This window comes from Podarcis filfolensis (genome assembly GCF_964270895.1).
Source record: "Podarcis filfolensis genome assembly, chromosome: 16".
NCBI classification, from domain to species: Eukaryota; Metazoa; Chordata; class Lepidosauria; order Squamata; family Lacertidae; genus Podarcis; species Podarcis filfolensis.
The window spans coordinates 39,365,773-39,384,254 of record NC_139620.1 but is presented as its reverse complement, the minus strand read 5'-3'; the positions used below and the strand labels follow the sequence as shown (position 1 = coordinate 39,384,254).

Sequence of the window (18,482 nt, the reverse complement as noted above, 5' to 3'; positions counted from 1 at the left end):
TGTGGTGCCAGCTGAGCTTGTGAAGTGGGACCCAGTGACTTTTTGGGGAAGAAAAGAGGCATGCCATGTTCAAGCATCTTCACTTCAATCCATCTTAACTGGCTTTTCACAAAGGCTGAGATGACAGTGCTCAACATGTGACCGCGTGTGAAAGTTGTCCTGCAGCTGGCCACCATTTTTATTTTCCAGACGTCATGTGGAAATGACATTGCATCATCTTATAGATCAGGGGTGGAGAACCTCAGGCTCTGGAGCCCTGCTGGCCTCTCCATCTGGTTCCTGAAACGCTTCCTATGGCTTATCCTTTACTGATCCTGCCTCGCATCCTATATGCATCGCATCCCGGCTGGAAAGTAGCCCTTGAATGCTAATAATGTCTGAATTCGTGCTTTTCTGCCTAGAGGATTGAGAGAGGTGTGTGTGTGTAAGAACTAGCCTACTGTACAAATGTAAACTTTTCTTTTGTAGCTGCACCCACTTTTGCTTCTGGCTCTACCCACCACTCTCCCTGATATATATCTGAAGAAGTGTGCATGCACACGAAAGTGTGTATCTGAAGAAGTGTGCATGCACACGAAAGCTCATACCAAGAACTAACTTAGTTGGTCTTTAAGGTGCTACTGGAAGGGAAAAAAATTTTTTGTTTTGACTATGGCAGACCAACACGGCTACCTATCTGTAACCTGATATATAGTAATTCCCACTGGATTTATGAGAAATAAAAACAGTAGGCACCAGCTCCCTAGAAGAATGCACCTGCCACTGATGCTGCTAGCGTCTCCTCCTGTTTTCAACCCTTCCTTTCCCGACGGCTGCAATAATAGCTGAAATGCCCCTTTACTACCTGTGGTCAGAGAAGTGGGGAAAACAGAGAGTATTTTTTCTGGTCAACCTTGAGCACCCATTAAAAACAGCGTGTTTAAACTGGTTGCAACCAAACTTGTTCCACTGGTTGTGATTTGCTTTACCTGGATCAACACCATTTTGTTTTCTCCAAGAAAATCCAATCTGCAGATTAACTTAATGTCTTCAAAGTAATCCTTCCTCAGCCAGCACAGTTCAGCCTTTAGCTTCCTTCTGAACAGGGGAGAACCAGTCCGAAATTACTGCCTGCTAGGAGGTGGCTGAAGAAGAGCCTCACCCCAACCTTCTGGCAATAGCTTTTGGATTGGCAAAGATGGTTGCTGCAGATTAAACTCAGGTCTGCAGGTGTGTTGTATTTTTAAATAGCACATCTATCACAATTTTGCACTAGCATATCAGAAATTCATAAACAGGAGAAGCTGGATCCTGTGATTTACGTAAAGCACACAAATTGAGAAGACCCCCCCCCTCCATTGTTGCTTGAGAGGTTTTACTGCCCTTTCAAACATGTCTTCTCCATCACTAGGTCTAGAAACATATAGTTTTACTTGTTTTTGTTTTTATAAAGTCTGAATTCTCTGCTCAACGCCACCTTGGGCTGCATCTCCTTCTCTTCTCTGAATGTGTGACATAGTTCTGACCCCAGCCACGACTCTAGCCAATGTTTCTAAACATTTTTTGATATTGACTTGGCACCATTATTTTGCTTGCTCCCAGCCTTACCCTTGGCAAACATAGTAATTTGTGTTTGATTTTGAGCTCACAGTTGGGCTAAAACAACAACACCACCAAGAAGCGAGCTTGTTGGGCGAGGAGGGGAAATGTGGTTGAATTGGAGAACGTTTTCCTCTTCTAGCTCAGCCTTCTTTTCTCTTTTCTTTTCTTTTCTTTTCTTGCATCACCTGGTGAATCATGGGGCTGTTCCTGGCATGCAAACGTATCACTTCCTGCCAGTCTTGACCTTGACGGCCACATCTCACAGCTTTCTGAGTCTCTGTGTGCTTTCCTAGGGCAGAGGAGAAGATGTTGGGAGGAACTGGGCGGTGGTGATGGCTGGAAGGCATGGCTTGAGGGTCTGCTGAGGTGCCAGTCCTTAGGAAACTCCTATACCAAGGTTAGGGAACCCCTTTCATTCCAAGGGCCACCTTCCCTTCTGGGCAGCTTTCTGGGGGCCGCATGTCAGTGGGGGGTGGGGCCAGAGGCAAAAGTGGTCGGATGAAGGAATGTTGATTTTTTTTACCTAGTTTCTGCACACAAGGGAGGAAAGGGTGGCCACTCTCACCACTCTTGAGCCAGGTGTCATAGGCCCTGTGGCACCAGGGGGGGGATTTTAGGATCAGAGGATGAGGACCCCGAGGTTGGGGGTGGGAAAAGTTCAGGTCACTGGAGGCCATTCTTGTTGCTGGTGTTATAAACAGTTGGGAGTCAGAAACTTTTTCCAATCTACTGTTGTTTGTTTGTTTGTTTGTTTATTATTTATGACCCTCCACACTGTTTGGTTAGACTATGGGGAGAGGTGGGGCATGGACTCTAGGTTTGTGGATTTTAGTGAAGGACCCCCTACCCCCCCCCTCCAAGCACTGTTCACATTTCTTCTTTGTAGTGGCAGTAACCTTGGAAATCATCATGCCCCATAAGCAGGAGCTGTGTCTTGATTTAGCCGCTACCTGAAAGAGATTAACACATACACACACACCCCAGCAACCAGCAGCTTTGCAGATTGATGACAAGGACAAGGTCATTGGAACAATGAAGATGCTGTTGTCTCTCAAGCCTGTTGTTGCATCCATGCAGATAAGAGCCAAATGAGTAATTCAACCTGGTTTACACTGCTGACCCTTATCTGAAACAACATATTTGATTACAAAGGAGTGCCAGATCCCTTATTTTGTCTGGAATCTGCAACTCTTGTTTGAAAAAAGCTGGGTCAGGCGGCTGTGAGTTAGGGCAACCTGCTTGATCAATAGCCTTCTTTTTATCTTCTTAGAGAAATTTAAATGCAGAGAATTCTCTGTTTTTTGGTAGGGTTCCTGTAGCTATTAACTGCGTAAGACAGGGCTAAGGAACCCTTTCCAGACCAAGAACACATTTGGGGGGCCATATGCTGCTGATGGGTGGGGCCAGAAGAAAAAGAGGGTGCAGCAACAGATGCACAATTTACGTTTATATTGTAGCCCGGTTTATGCACATTCACACATCCCTCTCTAACGACATGAAACAGCCAGTGGCCCATCTATCTAGTCCAATACTCTGTTCTCATCGAGGCCAACCAGGTGTCTGCGGAAAACCAGCAAGCAGGACATGAGCACAAGAACACTCTCCCCACTTGTGGTTTCCTGGTATTCATAAACATTGCTGCCTCCAACAGAGCAGGGGCCGTCCTGGTTAGTAGCCATTGATAGCTCTCTCTCCATGAGTTTGTCTAATTCTCTTCTAAAGCCTTCGAAGTTGGTGGCCATCATTGCCTCTTGGGAGCGAATTCCAGTGTTTGTTGCATGAAGAAGTATTGTATTTCTCAATCCCTAATCCAGGCAGGCAAGAGCTTGAGGACACATTTCAGCCAGGCGAAAACAATCAGGCAAAAACATTGCTGGTGGCAATCATTTTTGGAATGCTGGTGAGATGTAGCCTGTTGTAGCTGCTTGATAACAAGCGCTGAGCAATATTTAATAATAATATTATTAACAGATCAGTAAACGGACATGGATAGTTATCCTTGCAAGTTGTGGCTCTTTCCTGGAACTTGCTTTCCGCAAAGGCCGAGCAAAATCCTTGAATGTTTTTGGAAGCAATGTGGGAGTTTTAGTTGGACCAGCTAGCTTATGGTGATGGTCTGGGTTCGGGCTCTGGAGTGCAGCCAGCCAGCCAGCCAAGCTGGCAAGCAGGGTCAAAGATTCTAGAAGCTCAGCTTGCTCAGAGTAGCGAATTGCATGGACTGAGAAACTGGGCCAGAATCAGACGATTGATAGTTACAGGTGGGACTCCATTGGCTGATGAGGGTCACTTGATCCCCACTAGTACTGCCATTTGGACAAAGAGCTGGCAAGCCACCATGGCAGTGCAGAGGTGTCGTGTTCCTACCACTAGATTTTCTAGTTCCCTAGGAACATAGTTTCTTGCCTTCTGCCATGTCAGACCATTGCTCCATCTCTCTCAGCTTTTGCCTGTAGTGACTGGCAGTGGCTCTCTCAGCCAGGGGTCTCTCCCAGCCCTACTCAGAGATGCCAAGGTTTGAACCCGGGACCTTCTATGTGTAAAACAGGCCCTCTTGGGACTGAGCTTCCCCTTGCTGCCTTAATAGGGAACATCTGTTTGCCAAGGATGGAGGATTTCTCCTAAGTGGACCTAAATATGTCTCCACTGTTTTAATGTCTATTTCCTTGTGATGATAATATAGTCTTTGGCTCTTTGTAGCATACAGGTACGCACTGGTGTGCTGCAGCTCCATTTACTCTGTGCTGCTATAAATGATTCACAGAGAGCAATGTTGGCTTTGTACCTATTTGTTTGTGGCGGATCCTATTGCTCGGCTGCTGCAGTACTGAACTTTTCCATTGCAAATGGCTTTCCCACTGATTAGGAGGAAGAAGCAGGGAAATTGAACAGCTGCAGATGGTCTTATTTGGCAAACACATTTACTGCTGCACTTTCAGTGCTTCCCCCAGGGGACTAGAATTCAATGGTCTGGGGCATCCTTTTGCATGCTGAAGGTCTTATAGTTCAATCCCTGGCCTCTCCAGTTGAAGAAAAGTCAAGAACCAGGTAACAGGTAATGGGAAAGACATTCCCTCCCCCGCACACTGCCACAATTTGCAAATTACACATTAAGGAAGGTGGATTTATTTATTATTTATTACTTGTTTATTGACAAGTAACAGACATTGGAGACCTGCTGATGATCTTAATCTCCAAAATTGTGCAACCTTAGGATATACATATATAATGCCTTTGATTGGGTGGACAGTATTAGGATCAAAATATTTGAAAGTTCCAGCAACTCTTGGAACAATTAAGTCAGTTAGAAAGATACGGAATATATTGGCTAATAAAAATAAATGTGATCCATTTTCACACGCTAAAACTTACTCTCTGGGGAAATCCTACTTCAATAATTGGAAAAAAGATGGTAATATGGGAAAACTGAATGGTAACAGGTGTATTGACCTAGGACCAACTGATAGATGAGGAAGACAAATTTTATACATACAGTGCTCTAGGGCAGAGCTTTCCAGACTTTTCATGTTGGTGACACTCCTTGTAGATATGCATCACAGGGTGGATTTGATTTAAATTTTACAAACTCCGCAAACTCGGAAGAGTTATCTTGGGTTGAGAACTTTGCCCCAGGATGAGAATAGAAATCGCGTGCTAGCGGCGCGGTGGCAGCTGGAGGCCCCTTTAATGAAAGTGCGCCCCAGGTTAAGAACAGTTTAGAGTTAAGAACGGACCTCCGGAACGAATTAAGTTCGTAAGCCGAGGTACCACTGTATGTTTTTAAATCTGGAGATGCTGTGGTTTGAACCAGGGGCCTCCTGTGGGCACAGCATGGGAGGCCACCTTTTAGCTATGTTCTCCTGCATCCTAACACACAGGTGTTAGGATCTCTAGGTTGACACACAGGCTTTTATGCTGGACAATGCGGTGAACATGATAACACTCCTGAGAGCTAGAAAAATACTAAAATAGGTACTATCCCACTTTTCTTTCCTGTTCTTCCCCATTCTCTTTTTTCCAGAAAAGGCAATTTAATTATTGTATTCAAATGAGTCCAGATCACCTGAGGTTGTTTAGGGCAGAAGGATTTCCCAGAAATCTCTCTTTGGATGTGACAAAGAATGGAAGAGAACCCCTTCTTTTTAAAAAATGCTGAAAATACCAATTTTAAAAACTGAGTAAAAATGATTCTAGATTCAGGTAGGTAGCCATGTTGGTCTGACACAGTCAAAATGATATCTGAAGAAGTGTGCATGCACACGAAAGCTTATACCCAAAACAAACTTAGTTGGTCTCTAAGGTGCTACTGGACAATTTTTTAATTTATTTTGACTGAGTAATATGAATTTTAAAAAAGGAAAAACAGGGACAAGCCTTGGTGATTTTGTGTAACCGTCTGCCTCTGGCTTGCTCCCAGAAATGTCTTCCACACTGGGAAAATAAAAATTGGCCTGACCCTCATTAGTGATGGATGTAAGGTTTGATTTAGGGACGCTGGTGGCGCTGTGGGTTAAACCACAGAGCCTAGGACTTGCCGATCAGAAGGTCGGCGGTTCGAATCCCCGCGAAGGGGTGAGCGCCCGTTGCTTGGTCCCTCCTCCTGCCAACCTAGCAGTTTGAAAACACGTCAAAGTGCAAGCAGATAAATAGGTACCACTCCGGCGGGAAGGTAAACGGTGTTTCCGTGCGCTGCTCTGGTTTGCCAGAAGCAGCTTAGTCATGCTGGCCACATCCCTCGGCCAGTAAAGCGAGATGAGCGCCGCAACCCCAGAGTCGGTCACGACTGGACCTAATGGTCAGGGGCCCCTTTACCTAAGGTTTGATTTAGAAGGATTCCAGATGTTGCGCATTTTTAGTGTAGCTGTGTGGATTCCTATTTTAATAATTCTTGTTTCTTTTATGTGTTAGGGGGAAAAATCTAGGTGCGAGGCTGCTCAGTCACCCAGCTCGTCGGGCAGAACCCGCGGGTCCCTGCAGAATAAAGGAAGGAGTCCAGCCAATCGGAGCAAATAGCTGTAGACCAAAGTTTATTGCGAAATAGGTTCAAAGAGCAAATTTTGAACCCCGAGGATGGGGAGACAAAGACTTTTAAAACTTTCCCACCACATCCCAGAATACTGTTCGAAGGGGAGGGGTCAACCTTGGCAAACATGTCCAGACAAGTCCTTGGTACAAGATTAGCATAAGCAGACATGGCAGGGCAAGACTCTGGTATAAGATTAGCATAGACAAATATGTCTTAAGTACCCACCACCCAAAACTACAATAGAAGTTCCTTTGCATGTCTGGAGCCTGCGGCGAGTCAGGTGATGAGATTTGGCTTCCTTTGGCTAACAATGAGCCCAGCAATTGTCACCTCTGAGAACTTCCTGGAGTCCTTTTGCAAGGGGAAAATAGCTTTGGAATGGGGGGAACTGGGAAAGGAGATGATTTTATATTATTTTTAAAGCTAGGTGACTTCCCTGAGCTGTCAAGTTGGAAGGATATATTCAGGCATAATATTTGTAATATTTAACTTTAAAGATGTGCCCCCCCTGTAATTTCCATAACATATGATACACTGATTCCTTTGCCAAGCTGGAGCCCTCCACATGTTTTGGGCTAAATAAGTTGTAATAACTCCCATCAGAATTTTCTTTAGATCAAAATGTGTCTTACAGACATGTTTACACTACTGTGCATTTTGTGTGGCCTGTTATGACAGAGTTCCCGGTGCTAATCTGTTGAATTATAATATGTGTGGAGATTACCGTGCATATGTCAAAGATGTGGTTGTCATGGAAGGAGAAGAGCAGTGTGTGCAATGAGCTGTGGAAGCATAGTGCACATGTTTTGTTTATACGATACTCCAGATGTCTTTGGAGCCTCTGTTGACCATCCTTGACCTGCACATGAAAGTTCAATGGTCAGTCATTGGTCAGTTCTCCTCTCCACCCTGTAATCCTGCACATTCCTCTATCAGTCACATGCAATGAGCTTTACACCCACCCACACCCAGGTTTTTTTCTGTGAATGTAAGAAGAGGCCTGCAGGGGCTGGTCAGAGTTCCACCCAGTCCCGCAACCAGCTTCCTAAAGTGGGTTGGCTACCTCCGGGAGCACAGGAAGCTGCCTTATACGGAATCAGAACGTTGGTCCATCTAGTTCAGTTTTGTCTACACTGACTGGCAGCAGCTCTCCATCTTCCTAGCCTTACATGGAGATGCCAGGGATAGAGACTGGGACCTCCTGCTTGCAGTGCAGATGCTCTCCCACTGAGCTACAACTCTTCGCAGCTATGGAAGTCTACAAGCTGGCTGTACAGGAAGGAGAGCCCTCCAGTTGCCCCCCAGCAACTGATTTTCAGATACAGTCGTACCTTGGAAGTCGAAAGGAATCCATTCTGGAAGTCTGTTCAACTTTCAAATGTTTGGAAGCCAAGGTGCAGCTTCCAATTGGCTGCAGGGGCCTGCCTGTGTGCTGTGACCCGAACCAACCTTTTCCAACCTGTTTTGTTCCAGATGTTTTGGACTACAACTCTCTTCAGTCTCAGCCAGCTTTACCAGTATTTAGGAAAGATGGGCGTTGTAGCCTGAAACGTGGAGGGCAACAGGTTGGCTGGTCTGAATAGTCCATTTAACATCATTGAAGTGAAGCAGGCAGGAGGTCTGCCTGAGGTGTGGATGCGAGACTCCTAGGCTGCCCCCGAACTCCTTGAAATGAAGGCAGGAAACAAGTGTAAGGCTGCAACTAATAACTATGTGGGGCACAAAGGAAGTTCTGGCAGACAAGTTTACATCTATGTTGTTGCAGTTGCTGTGGTTTTATTCTAAAGATGGCAGTTGCTTTTTGGGAAGTTGGTCTTCTTGCCAGAATTCAGAGAGTTGGGACTTTCCTTAATTTCTTCTTCTTTTTAGTGCTGCTTTACCTTTGTTGATTTTTTTAAAACCAAAAAACCATGAGTCTTGATCTTGCTCAGTCTCCTGCCTTTGCTGTCCATGCAGGACACCCAGGCAGGACTCCATGTGGCTTCCTGCAACAGTAGACATATCTCTCCCTGAAGAAAATAGTGTTTGAAGGCTATTACTTTCCCCCCTTTATTCTTAGGGTGTGTGTGCAGGTTTTCAATGAGTAGGGGTAAGCAGAAATGGTTGGGAGAGGGAAGTGAGTCAGTTGAGATTTTAATGTTAGCCACAAAGTCAGGGAAAAGATGAGTTATTCAAGTTTGCTGTGGAGGTTTGGTGTGGGTGCTACTTATTGGTTGGCACCCGTATCACAAAGAGACCTGTGCTAAATTTGTGGAAATACCGTACTTTCCCATCTATAAGGCGCCTCCATGTATAAGACCCCCCCCCCCAATTTATGGGACTCAGTTTTAAGAAAATGAGGGGAGATGGCCCAAAGTTGTTGAGCTTCTCCCCCCAATGCAGCTGTGGGCAGGAAACACTCCCTAGATCGTTTCCTGAATCAGGGGAAGTTGCGCTCCCGCCAACCAGCTGGCTGGCAGGCGTGCTGCCCCCCCCCATGCCACTACCCGTGTATTGGACAACCCCAGTTTTTTGACAGGGTGTTTCAGTCAATATGGTAGTTTTGCCCTTTATTCATTTTTTAATTTATTAACATGAATAAAAAGGGACCTGTTCTCACTTACAGCTCCCAGTTCTTGTCATTTTTATTATTAATATTTATTGGTCATTTTACTCACAGGAATGATTCAAAGTGATTTACAACCACAGACACTAAAGCCATGGAAAGGTATCCTCAGTTACCTACAGCCCACCCTAGACAACGATGCTTCTCTTTTACAGGAACCTGTGTTTGCTTTGAAGGGACGCGGGTGGCACTTTGGGTTAAACCACAGAGCCTAGGACTTGCCGATCAGAAGGTCGGCAGTTCGAATCCCTGCAACGGGGTGAGCTTCCTTTGCTCGGTCCCTGCTCCTGCCAACCTAGCAGTTCGAAAGCACGTCAAAGTACAAGTAGATAAATAGGTACTGCTCCGGCGGGAAGGTAAACGGTGTTTCCGTGTGCTACTCTGGTTCGCCAGAGCGGCTTAGTCCTGCTGGCCACATGACGCGGAAGCTGTATGCCGGCTTCCTCGGCCAATAAAGCGAGATGAGCGTGCAACCCCAGAGTTGGTCACGACTGGACCTAATGGTCGGGGTCCCCTTTACCTTTTTATGTTTGCTTTGATACAGTCCTGCTCCCCACCCCCAACCTAAAACAGCTATTTAACTAGCAGGTCACATTAGCAGATCCAGATGCCAACTTTGTTCCCCATGTCATGGCAACGCTTTTATGGGACCTAATAATGTCATCTACATCATCAGAGGTTCATTTACCTGCTCATTTTCTGAAAGTGATGACAGTGACCTTCTGTATTCTACATAGGAGAAACAGTCCAGTCTCAGCGCAAGACAATAATTGGATGCAAAATTGGTATCAGAAATGGCAATATTGAAAAACAAGTTGGGGAACAATTCAGCTTCTCAGGCCCTCAGCAACTGACCTTACAGTGGCCAAAGTAGCAGAGGGAGCTTCAGAGAGAGACTTGAAAACTGCTGAATGATAATTAATCAAGAGGTTCAAATGCTATCCCTTGCGGATTGAATCAGCACAATGGATTTTCATCACATTACATATGCTAATAGCTTACCAGTACTGGTTGTGTTATTAGCATGGTGTATTCATGAATGGTCACTGTTAAAAATGTAATTATCACCATTTGTGCTTTTCTCTGTCCATTTTTCTTCTGACCTTACTGTTTACAATTCCTCTCCCGGCAGCATGTGTTTTATTTATTTATTTAGAAAAAAATACAAACTGCTTAATTTTTATTTATATATAAATAAATAATTTTAAATAATTATCTTTATACAGATCTATATGATTTACACTTAAATACTTAGCCTTCCTTTCAGTCTTTAATCCAGACACATCTTGTAATTTATTTTTACTCTCAGCATTCATATTCTTATCCAAGAGATTGGTTTTATCTTTATTAATCTTAAGACCTGCTAGCTTGCCAGATTTGTTTATCTCTTGTACTACTTTCAGGATTGACTCAATTGGTTCTTCTACAGATATCACCATGTCGTCTTTCTCCTCCTTTTGGCTGGACTCCGCGTGGCCCTCTGCTCTGCTACAAACAAGATTTTATTGTGGTGGCGTTAGGCTAAGCAACAAGGAAAAGGCAAGCCAGGCTGGCACATTGGTGGTCCGGTTCCAGCTGGGAGCTTCCCATGAAGACAGAAATGTCAGGAAATATCAAAGCTGAGCTTTTGGGGCTGTCAAGTAATAATATATATTTTACAGTTACTTGGTGGAAAGAAAGCAAGAGAGAGAGAGAGAGAGAAGGGCGGGGGAGACAAAAGAAAAGTATTTTAAAGATTTCTCCTTCTTGGGATGCCAGGAAAGTTAGTTATTTTAATCCCCAGCCTCCCATTCATAGAATGCTTCCCTGCTCCAAATGCCAAAAGTGGATGAAAGATGGTGGCTTCTCCCAGCAGCTGCACTTGCTCATTGCTCTTGGAAGTGCTGTAGTCCCACAGCAGAGGCACTGCTTTGCATGCAGAAGGTCTGGATAGGGTTGGGAGAGACCCTGAGCTCCGTGGAGTCAGGATAAGGCAGCTTCCTAAGTTCCCATGGAGAGGTGTGGCAAGGGAAGCTTGGGGTCTTATATAAGCAACCTGAAGAATTGTTTTCGGGTGGCAAGATTTGTTTAGATGTGGGCAGAGAAGCAGAGTGCATTTCGAAAGGTTCCCACAAGATCATTCAGCGTGTCTGAGAACAGGGCTCTCCCCTGGTGTTGGGCCCTCGAGATGTTGCTGGACTCCCATCGTCCTGGACACATTGGCCATGCTGGCTGAGGCAGATGGTCTTCCTAGTCTAAACAGAGGGGTCAAAGTTGAGGGAGGCTATTCTAAGCGGCAACCACATCAGTTGCAGTTTGTGTCTGTAGGGCCAAAGGGTCTTTGTTCTTGCCTTAATTCAAAACATGGTGCTTGTGTGTATTAAGTACCCGTCCAGATGACATGATTTGCTTGCAGAAAGTTTACCTGGAGATTAGACTGTGTCCAGTCTTTATTGAGCTTTCATTTAGAATTTTTTTGCAGAGAGGTTTATACTACTATGAGCATTCATCCTGATTCACTTGCAAAGTGCTTGCACATCTTTTCTGCTAACTGTCTGTTCATCCCACAACTTGCAGTGCATTTCCCTGTCACTTTTCTAACCATTTTTTTAAAAAAGTGGGTTTATCATGCTAGGGCAATGGAATTCCTCCTGCAAAGTACAGGAGGTGACCTAAATTACTGACCAGGGATACAGGTCTTCCCTCCCCCCACCTTCCTGAATTTGGCTTGAGGGAGTTGAGAGAACAGCATGCAGGGAGAGGAGAGGGGGGTAAGCTGAAACGTTTGAGCAGTTGGAACATTGGTAATGGCGCAGCATAGAGTTCCACCCCAGGACTTTGAACTTAGAAAACTACGGAATGGTTTCTGTTTGGTGCCTTTTGGGTGCAGGCTGCTATGAAGTGGAGCAGTTCTGAATGTCTGGTGTGCAAGTGTGCACAGCTCACGTTCAGAGCAGGAGCTCAGCGTGACCAAGAAAAGGAAGACTTTTGCTGTCCATGCAAAGAGATTATGCATCTGATAACCTAGACCCAGGCTGTGGTTTGTGGCTAATAACGCTTGTCTTTTGTCTGCTCTTTCCATCTGCTTGATAGATGTTCCGTTTTCACTTCTTACAAAATGTGAAATGTTTAATGCACACCCCAGAGGGCTTCATCTGTACCATTATTATTGCATCATACTTTATATTTTTATTTCTTTTTGACAGCACCTTTTTTGGGGGGGGGGGCTTGCAAAAGAAAGAATCAGAGTTGGAAGGGACCCAACTCTTTTCGAAAACACGTCAAAGTGCAAGTAGATAACGACGGGAAGGTAAACGGCGTTTCCGTGCGCTACTCTGGTTCGCCAGAAGCAGCTTAGTCATGCTGGCCACATGACCCGGAAGCTGGACGCCGGCTCCCTCGGCCAGTAGAGCGAGTTGAGCGCCGCAGCCCCAGAGTCAGTCACGACTGGACCTAATGGTCAGGGGTCCCTTTACCTTTAAGTAATAATCAGAGTAGTTCCGCTGAAATAAAAGTTTTCTAGGTTCACAGTCCTGGGGTGGAATTCCTGGTGGTAGAGCATCTGCTTTGCATGCAGGAAGTCCAGTGTTCGGTCCCCAGCATCTCCAGGTAGGACTGGGAGAGAGTCCAGTCAAGTTCTGGAGGGCACTAAGTTGGCAAAGGCTGATTTAAAAGGATGTGGTAGAGGGTAGTCCAGGGGTCCTTTACCTTTCAGACCTATGAACAGGTTTGTGTATATGCTTGGTTCCACAACACGCTTGGCTGTATGTGTGAGGAGAGGGTGTGGGTATGGGTGTAAAAAGATTTTTAAGAAGAGCTGCCCCCAAATCCCCAACATTAGGATTCCCCCCCTCCTTTTCAGGTTCTTTTAAGGGATTTTTAAGAGAGATTTTGAAATCCTCCTTTGGCCCGGCTAAAATACTGACTTACCTTCCTCGTGGATTTTTGCACGGTGACTCCGTTATGGCTGCCAGGTCTTCCATTTTTTAATGAAACTGCTCTTGGTATCATGTGGCTTTGGCCTAGGTTCTAAATAATTTGCTCTTTGTTCTTTGCACAGCATCTCCCCTCCCTTTCCTGTGGGCAGGCACCATATCTGCTAATAAGGAACAGCTGAGGTATCAAGGTGTTTAATAGGTGTGGCAGAGAGCTTTTCAGTTAATTAAACTGCAGGAGCCCTCTCATTTTTGGAGGGGTCTAGGAATGAGATGGATGTGCCTTTTAATAAAATAGCACCTCCATCCTGCTCTCTCCGAAACAAATATTCCCCTTCTGAGAGTGTTTGAAGAGACATCCTTGAGATAATGGCAAATGGCCCAGGTCAGAGCTTTTTCAAGTTATCTTCCTTCAGGAAACTCTTTGATGCATCGCCCATGGGACCCTTTTGAGTTGTGAAGCAGAGCCAATTGTTGACCCTGGACTGGTAGACCAGGGTTCAAATCCCCACTCAACTATGAAGCTCACTTGAGTGCCCTTGGATTGGTCCCAATCTCTTGGCTTGGCCTACCTCACAGGGTTGTTGTAAGGGTGTATTATAAGAATTTAAGGTCTCAAATACATAAATTAAATGTACAAGGCAAACATGTACATAAATATATACACCACATGTGTGAAACAGTATAGGAGGACAGTCCTGAAACCATTTTGACTCTCCCAAACTGACCAAATGTTTCTCTGCCAGGAGGGAGGAAATGAAAAAACCTCCCCATTGTCTCTGTGCTCACAAATCCTGCCTTAAGGGCACATTGAAGGTGTGAATAGGGTGAGCCTGTGACCTGGCTCAGGAATGAAGAGTTTATCATTACAAAAGAATGGCCAGGCTGGCCTGGTGATCCAATCAGTGACCATTGACAGGTTTTCTGCCAGACAGGTTTTTGCTGCAAACCACCTCTTTTTGTGATGTATTTATGATGTATTGGGGGGTGTCCTGGGCTACACCCCTTCTGTGATGTATGTATGATGTTTCTGGGGGTGGTCTGGAATTTGAGGATGGGCAGTTTGAAAAGTCTACATAAGGGCAGGCACACCTTTATTCTGAGTTCCTCCTCCATCCTGCGTGTGGGGAGTGAGAACCCTGTTGCAACAGTTTAATAAAGATCAGGCTTACTATCTGCTTTGCTTCTCAGTATTCTCTGGTTGGCCTCTGTTATTTTCTCCTACCGATAGGGAACCCACTTAAGGACTCTATATGGGCTCTTGGATACCCCATAAGGGAAAAGGGCAGATTTTGTTTACAACAGGTGAAATGGGGAAGGGAGAGCCATCTTGAGTTTCTTGAAGGAAAGGCAGAATAGTGATAGTCTGGCGGCGGGGTGGGGAAGTGTGTGCATGTGTGCAGAATGGTACCGAAAAGCGAAAGGAAGGTGGTACTGAAGTGTAGGTCTTGATCAAATAACAGAACAATAAAATGTCTGGCCATTTTGATTGTTGACAACCTTTCTCAGGGGCACAAGACACAGGTTCTGCTTATCAAGACACTGTATCTCGGACTATTAAGACTTGTTTTTAATACCACTTTGAGACTTTGCTTCTTCTTTTACAATGGTCCATCTAGCTCAATATTGTCTGCACTGACTGGCAGCAGCCCTCCAGGCTTTCTGACAAGGTTCTCCTCCATGGTAATCCTCTGCAGGAAGCCAAGGCCAGAGCTCAGTGGTAGGGCGTCTGCTTTGCTTGCAGATGGTGCCAGGTTCAACACCCCACCCCACCAGGTAGGGATGAGAGAGACCCTTTTGTGAAATGGTGGAGTGCTGCTTCCAGTCATTGTGGACAGTGCTGAGCTGGACAGTCAGCTTTGTGTGAGGCAGTTTAGTACATTCCTAACATCTGAAGAAATGGATCGCTATGGTCAGGGCTCTGCATGGTCTGTTGGTCTCTGATTCAGAACTAAACTTTCTGGGAATGTCAGCTTTCATTGTTGTTATTGTTATAAGAATTTTAAGGTCTCTCACATATATATACACATATACATATACATATACATATACATATACATATATATATATATATATATATATATATATATATATATATATATGCATGTTCATAACTATATATAAACCACATGTCTGAAACCCCATAGAAAAGGTCCTGAACAAATTGACCTCAAATATTTCTCTGCAAGGTCAAAGTGGGAAACCTCCCCATTGTCTCTTTCCTCACAAATCCTGTCTTAAGGGCACATTCAAGATATGAACAGGGTGTGACCTAGATTCAGGAATTAAGTAGTTATAATAACAAAAGAGTGGCCAAAACCCAGATAATGCAATCAGGTAACTTGCCACACATAAGATAAGCAACGCATTCAGATTTCTGTTGTAGACTGCCTCTTTTGTGATGTAGGTATGATGTGTCTGGGGGGTGGTCTTGGACTCCAGGGCGGGCAATTTAAAATGTCTTTATAAGGGCGGGCACACCTTTGTTTAGGGTCATCCTCCTTTTCTGCGTGTGAGGGGAGCACCCTGTTGCAACAGTTAATAAAGATCAGACTTTGCTTCTCAATATTCTCTAGTTGGTTTCTGTTATTTTCTCCTACCTATAGAGAACCTACAAAAGGACTCTATATGGGTTCTTGGGTACCCGATAAGGGAACAGGAGCAGTTTTTTTCTTACATCATAAGATTATCTCCCCCCACCAATCTTCCTTTTATTGGCTAAAGAAGGGTGAAAGCAAACATGTTTCTGGTTTTTAGAGGCTGCAGAGGTAAGTTTGAAAAGTTCATGTGTGATACCTGTCAAAAATGAGTGGTGGCATAATAAAAATAGTTTTTTTTGTGGTTTCCAGAGGGGCTTTGGTTTGCTTCAAAGCTTCTTGCTCACCCCTGCCCCCCCCACGACTGGCAAAACAATGATGCAAAATACCCCAAACAGAATAAATCATAGAAATTGTTAGATGTAAGCTTGCATAGTGTATGCGGGTCACAAAATGCATATTCCCTTGCTACAGAATCTTTTGAGGATGTGCTTTTAGTGTGGTGGGCTCACAGTCCTATTGTGGGGAAGATTGAGAGTGTGTAATAGGCAGCTGGAACCTATGTGAAAGCCTCTGCAAATCCTGTCTCTTTTCTCCCCCCTCCCTTTTTGCTCAGGACGTGGGACTCTTGGAGTATCAGCACCATTCCAGGGACTACCCTTCTCACCTTCCCCCTGGGTCTATCTTGCAGCCGCAGCGGAGGAGGCCGTCCTTGCTATCAGAGTTCCAGCCAGGGAATGAAAGGTAAGGGGAATGCAAGGAGCGGTTGCATGTGTAGTGCTATGCACAGAGTGCTTTGTGCACCGATATAAGTGGGTCTGTAGGGAAAGGTTGCAAAAATCTTGAAATACAATTTTTTGTCTTTAAACAACCACCACCATCCAAGGGTTAATGCAGAAGTGGCACGAAATGGACCCAAAAATGAACAAGCCCGAAATGGACAGAAAAATAAACTCATCTGTTCATCCAGTACCTTGAAGGGTACACAGAACATGGGAACCAGCTCAGAAACCAGCATTTCCTCCTTTTGGAGGTTTCTGGAGAATTGTATGAGTGTTGGCAAGGGATGCTTTCAAGTATGGGATCTACCTGGTGAGATCATTTGATTGTGGCCTTTCCCAGCTTTGTGGTCTATGATAGCCAGAAAAATATCCACAATATTTCTTGGAAGTGGTTGCCAAAGAGAAGCCGTGGAGTTCCTTCCTTTCTCCATCAGTGGAAGTTTTTAAATATAGACCTGCATAAACATATGTCAAGAGCGGCTCAAGCCTAATTAATCCTTCTTTGGTGCAGCAGTTGTGGACTTAGGTGACCTCTTGAGGCCCTTTCCCACACCCCCACGCTCCCCCCCCCTTTGTGTTTCTTGGAATTATTGGTGGCTGGAGGCTGCAGTGCTGGTGAGGGCTAGCCACAGCAAATTCCTTGGGCTTTCTCTGGCACCAGAAGCGGTTCCCTCATTTCCCCCTCGCCCTTCCTTCGCCAGAGGAGTGGGGAGGAGCAGCCGGCCATGCAGCTGAGCCCCCCCCCCCCGCAGAGTCAAGCTAGACGCATCTGTAAGAGCTTTGGCTGGCTTCCCAGGTTCCGATTGCTTGGCTTCCAGCTGAGGCAGCTGGCTCTTGTGGGCTGGCAGGGGCTGGGGAGGAGCGGCAGGCACAAGGGAGGCCTGTGAATTTGGAGGAGAGGATTCAAGCAAACAGCAAGCACAGACTGCTGCTGTGTCTCTGAGGGGAGGAGGAAAAACGGTTGAGGGCAGGAGGCCAAGCCTGGCATGGACCAGGGCTATCTGTGTCAGGCCACCCCTTGGCGTTAGGTAGAAGAGGGGTGGGAGACCTCAGGCCTAGGGTCTGAATATGGCCCCCCTGGACCCTCTGTCAGACTCTCAGCCATGCATTTGAACCCTCCTTGTCTGTGTTTCACCTGGCTGGAGGATAGAGGGGGTGCCAGTGGGAACAAGCCCGCTGTAGAAAGGTAAAAGAGAGCCAGTGTGGTGCAGTGGTTAAGAGTGGTAGTCTCGTAATCTGGGGAACCGGGTTCGCGTCTCTGCTCCTCCACCTGCAGCTGCTGGGTGACCTTGGGCCAGTCACCCTTCTCTGAAGTCTCTCAGCCCCACTCGCCTCACAGAGTGTTTGTTCTGGGGGAGGAAGGGAAAAAGGAGAATGTGAGCCGCTTTAAGACTCCTTAAAGGGAGTGAAAGGCGGGATATCAAATCCAAACTCTTCTTCTTCTAAAATATATGCGCTCCTCTGCTTGTCTTTGGCCCGGGCACCACTGTCATGTGGCCCTCAGAAGGCTGCTGAGAAAGGAATGTGGCCCTCCAGCTGAAAAAGGTTCCCCACCCCTGAAGTAGGACAAGCTTGCCCAGCCTGCTGCCCCCCAGATGTTTTTTGGTGAATACAGCTTCCATCAGCTGTGACTGTTGCCCATGCTGGCTGGCGCTGATGGGCGTTGCAGTCCTACAATGTTTGATGGGAGCAGTAGGTTGAGGTGGGAGAACATTCAGAGAGGAATGGACGGTGGGGGGGGGATTATTACCGACTCACTGCCCATCTGCTGTCTGATGCCCTGGGTGTTAGTTTTTCCTTCCCTTTGTGTGGCATTTTAGTTGAATGCATGACCAGAGTACTTTGGAAGGTGCCACCACAATGACCTCCCTCCAGAAATGGCTGTTAACCGGAAATCTGCTGGAGCCCCAGTTTTATTTTATTTTCACTCCCACCCCGCTTCCTCGCCTGCCGGTCAGTTCTCGTAAGACACTCCTGTTTTTCAAAGCAGCTTACTCAGAGTCCTTGGTCTTCTCCTCATCACCAGCACAACAGCGGCAT

At 45.8% G+C, this 18,482-nt stretch overlaps 1 protein-coding gene across 50 annotated transcripts in view; it reads left to right on the top strand.

Annotated features, from left to right (window-relative positions):
• The window catches only part of NCOR2 (nuclear receptor corepressor 2), a 349,636-nt gene that overhangs the window by 87,509 nt on the left and 243,645 nt on the right, over positions 1 to 18,482 (top strand). For all 50 annotated transcript variants that reach the window (XM_083589595.1, XM_083589578.1, XM_083589576.1 and 47 more), the window contains exon 3: positions 16,277 to 16,404. In XM_083589595.1, the coding sequence (XP_083445721.1) occupies positions 16,277 to 16,404 (128 nt within the window). The remainder of the gene's footprint in view (positions 1 to 16,276; positions 16,405 to 18,482) is intronic.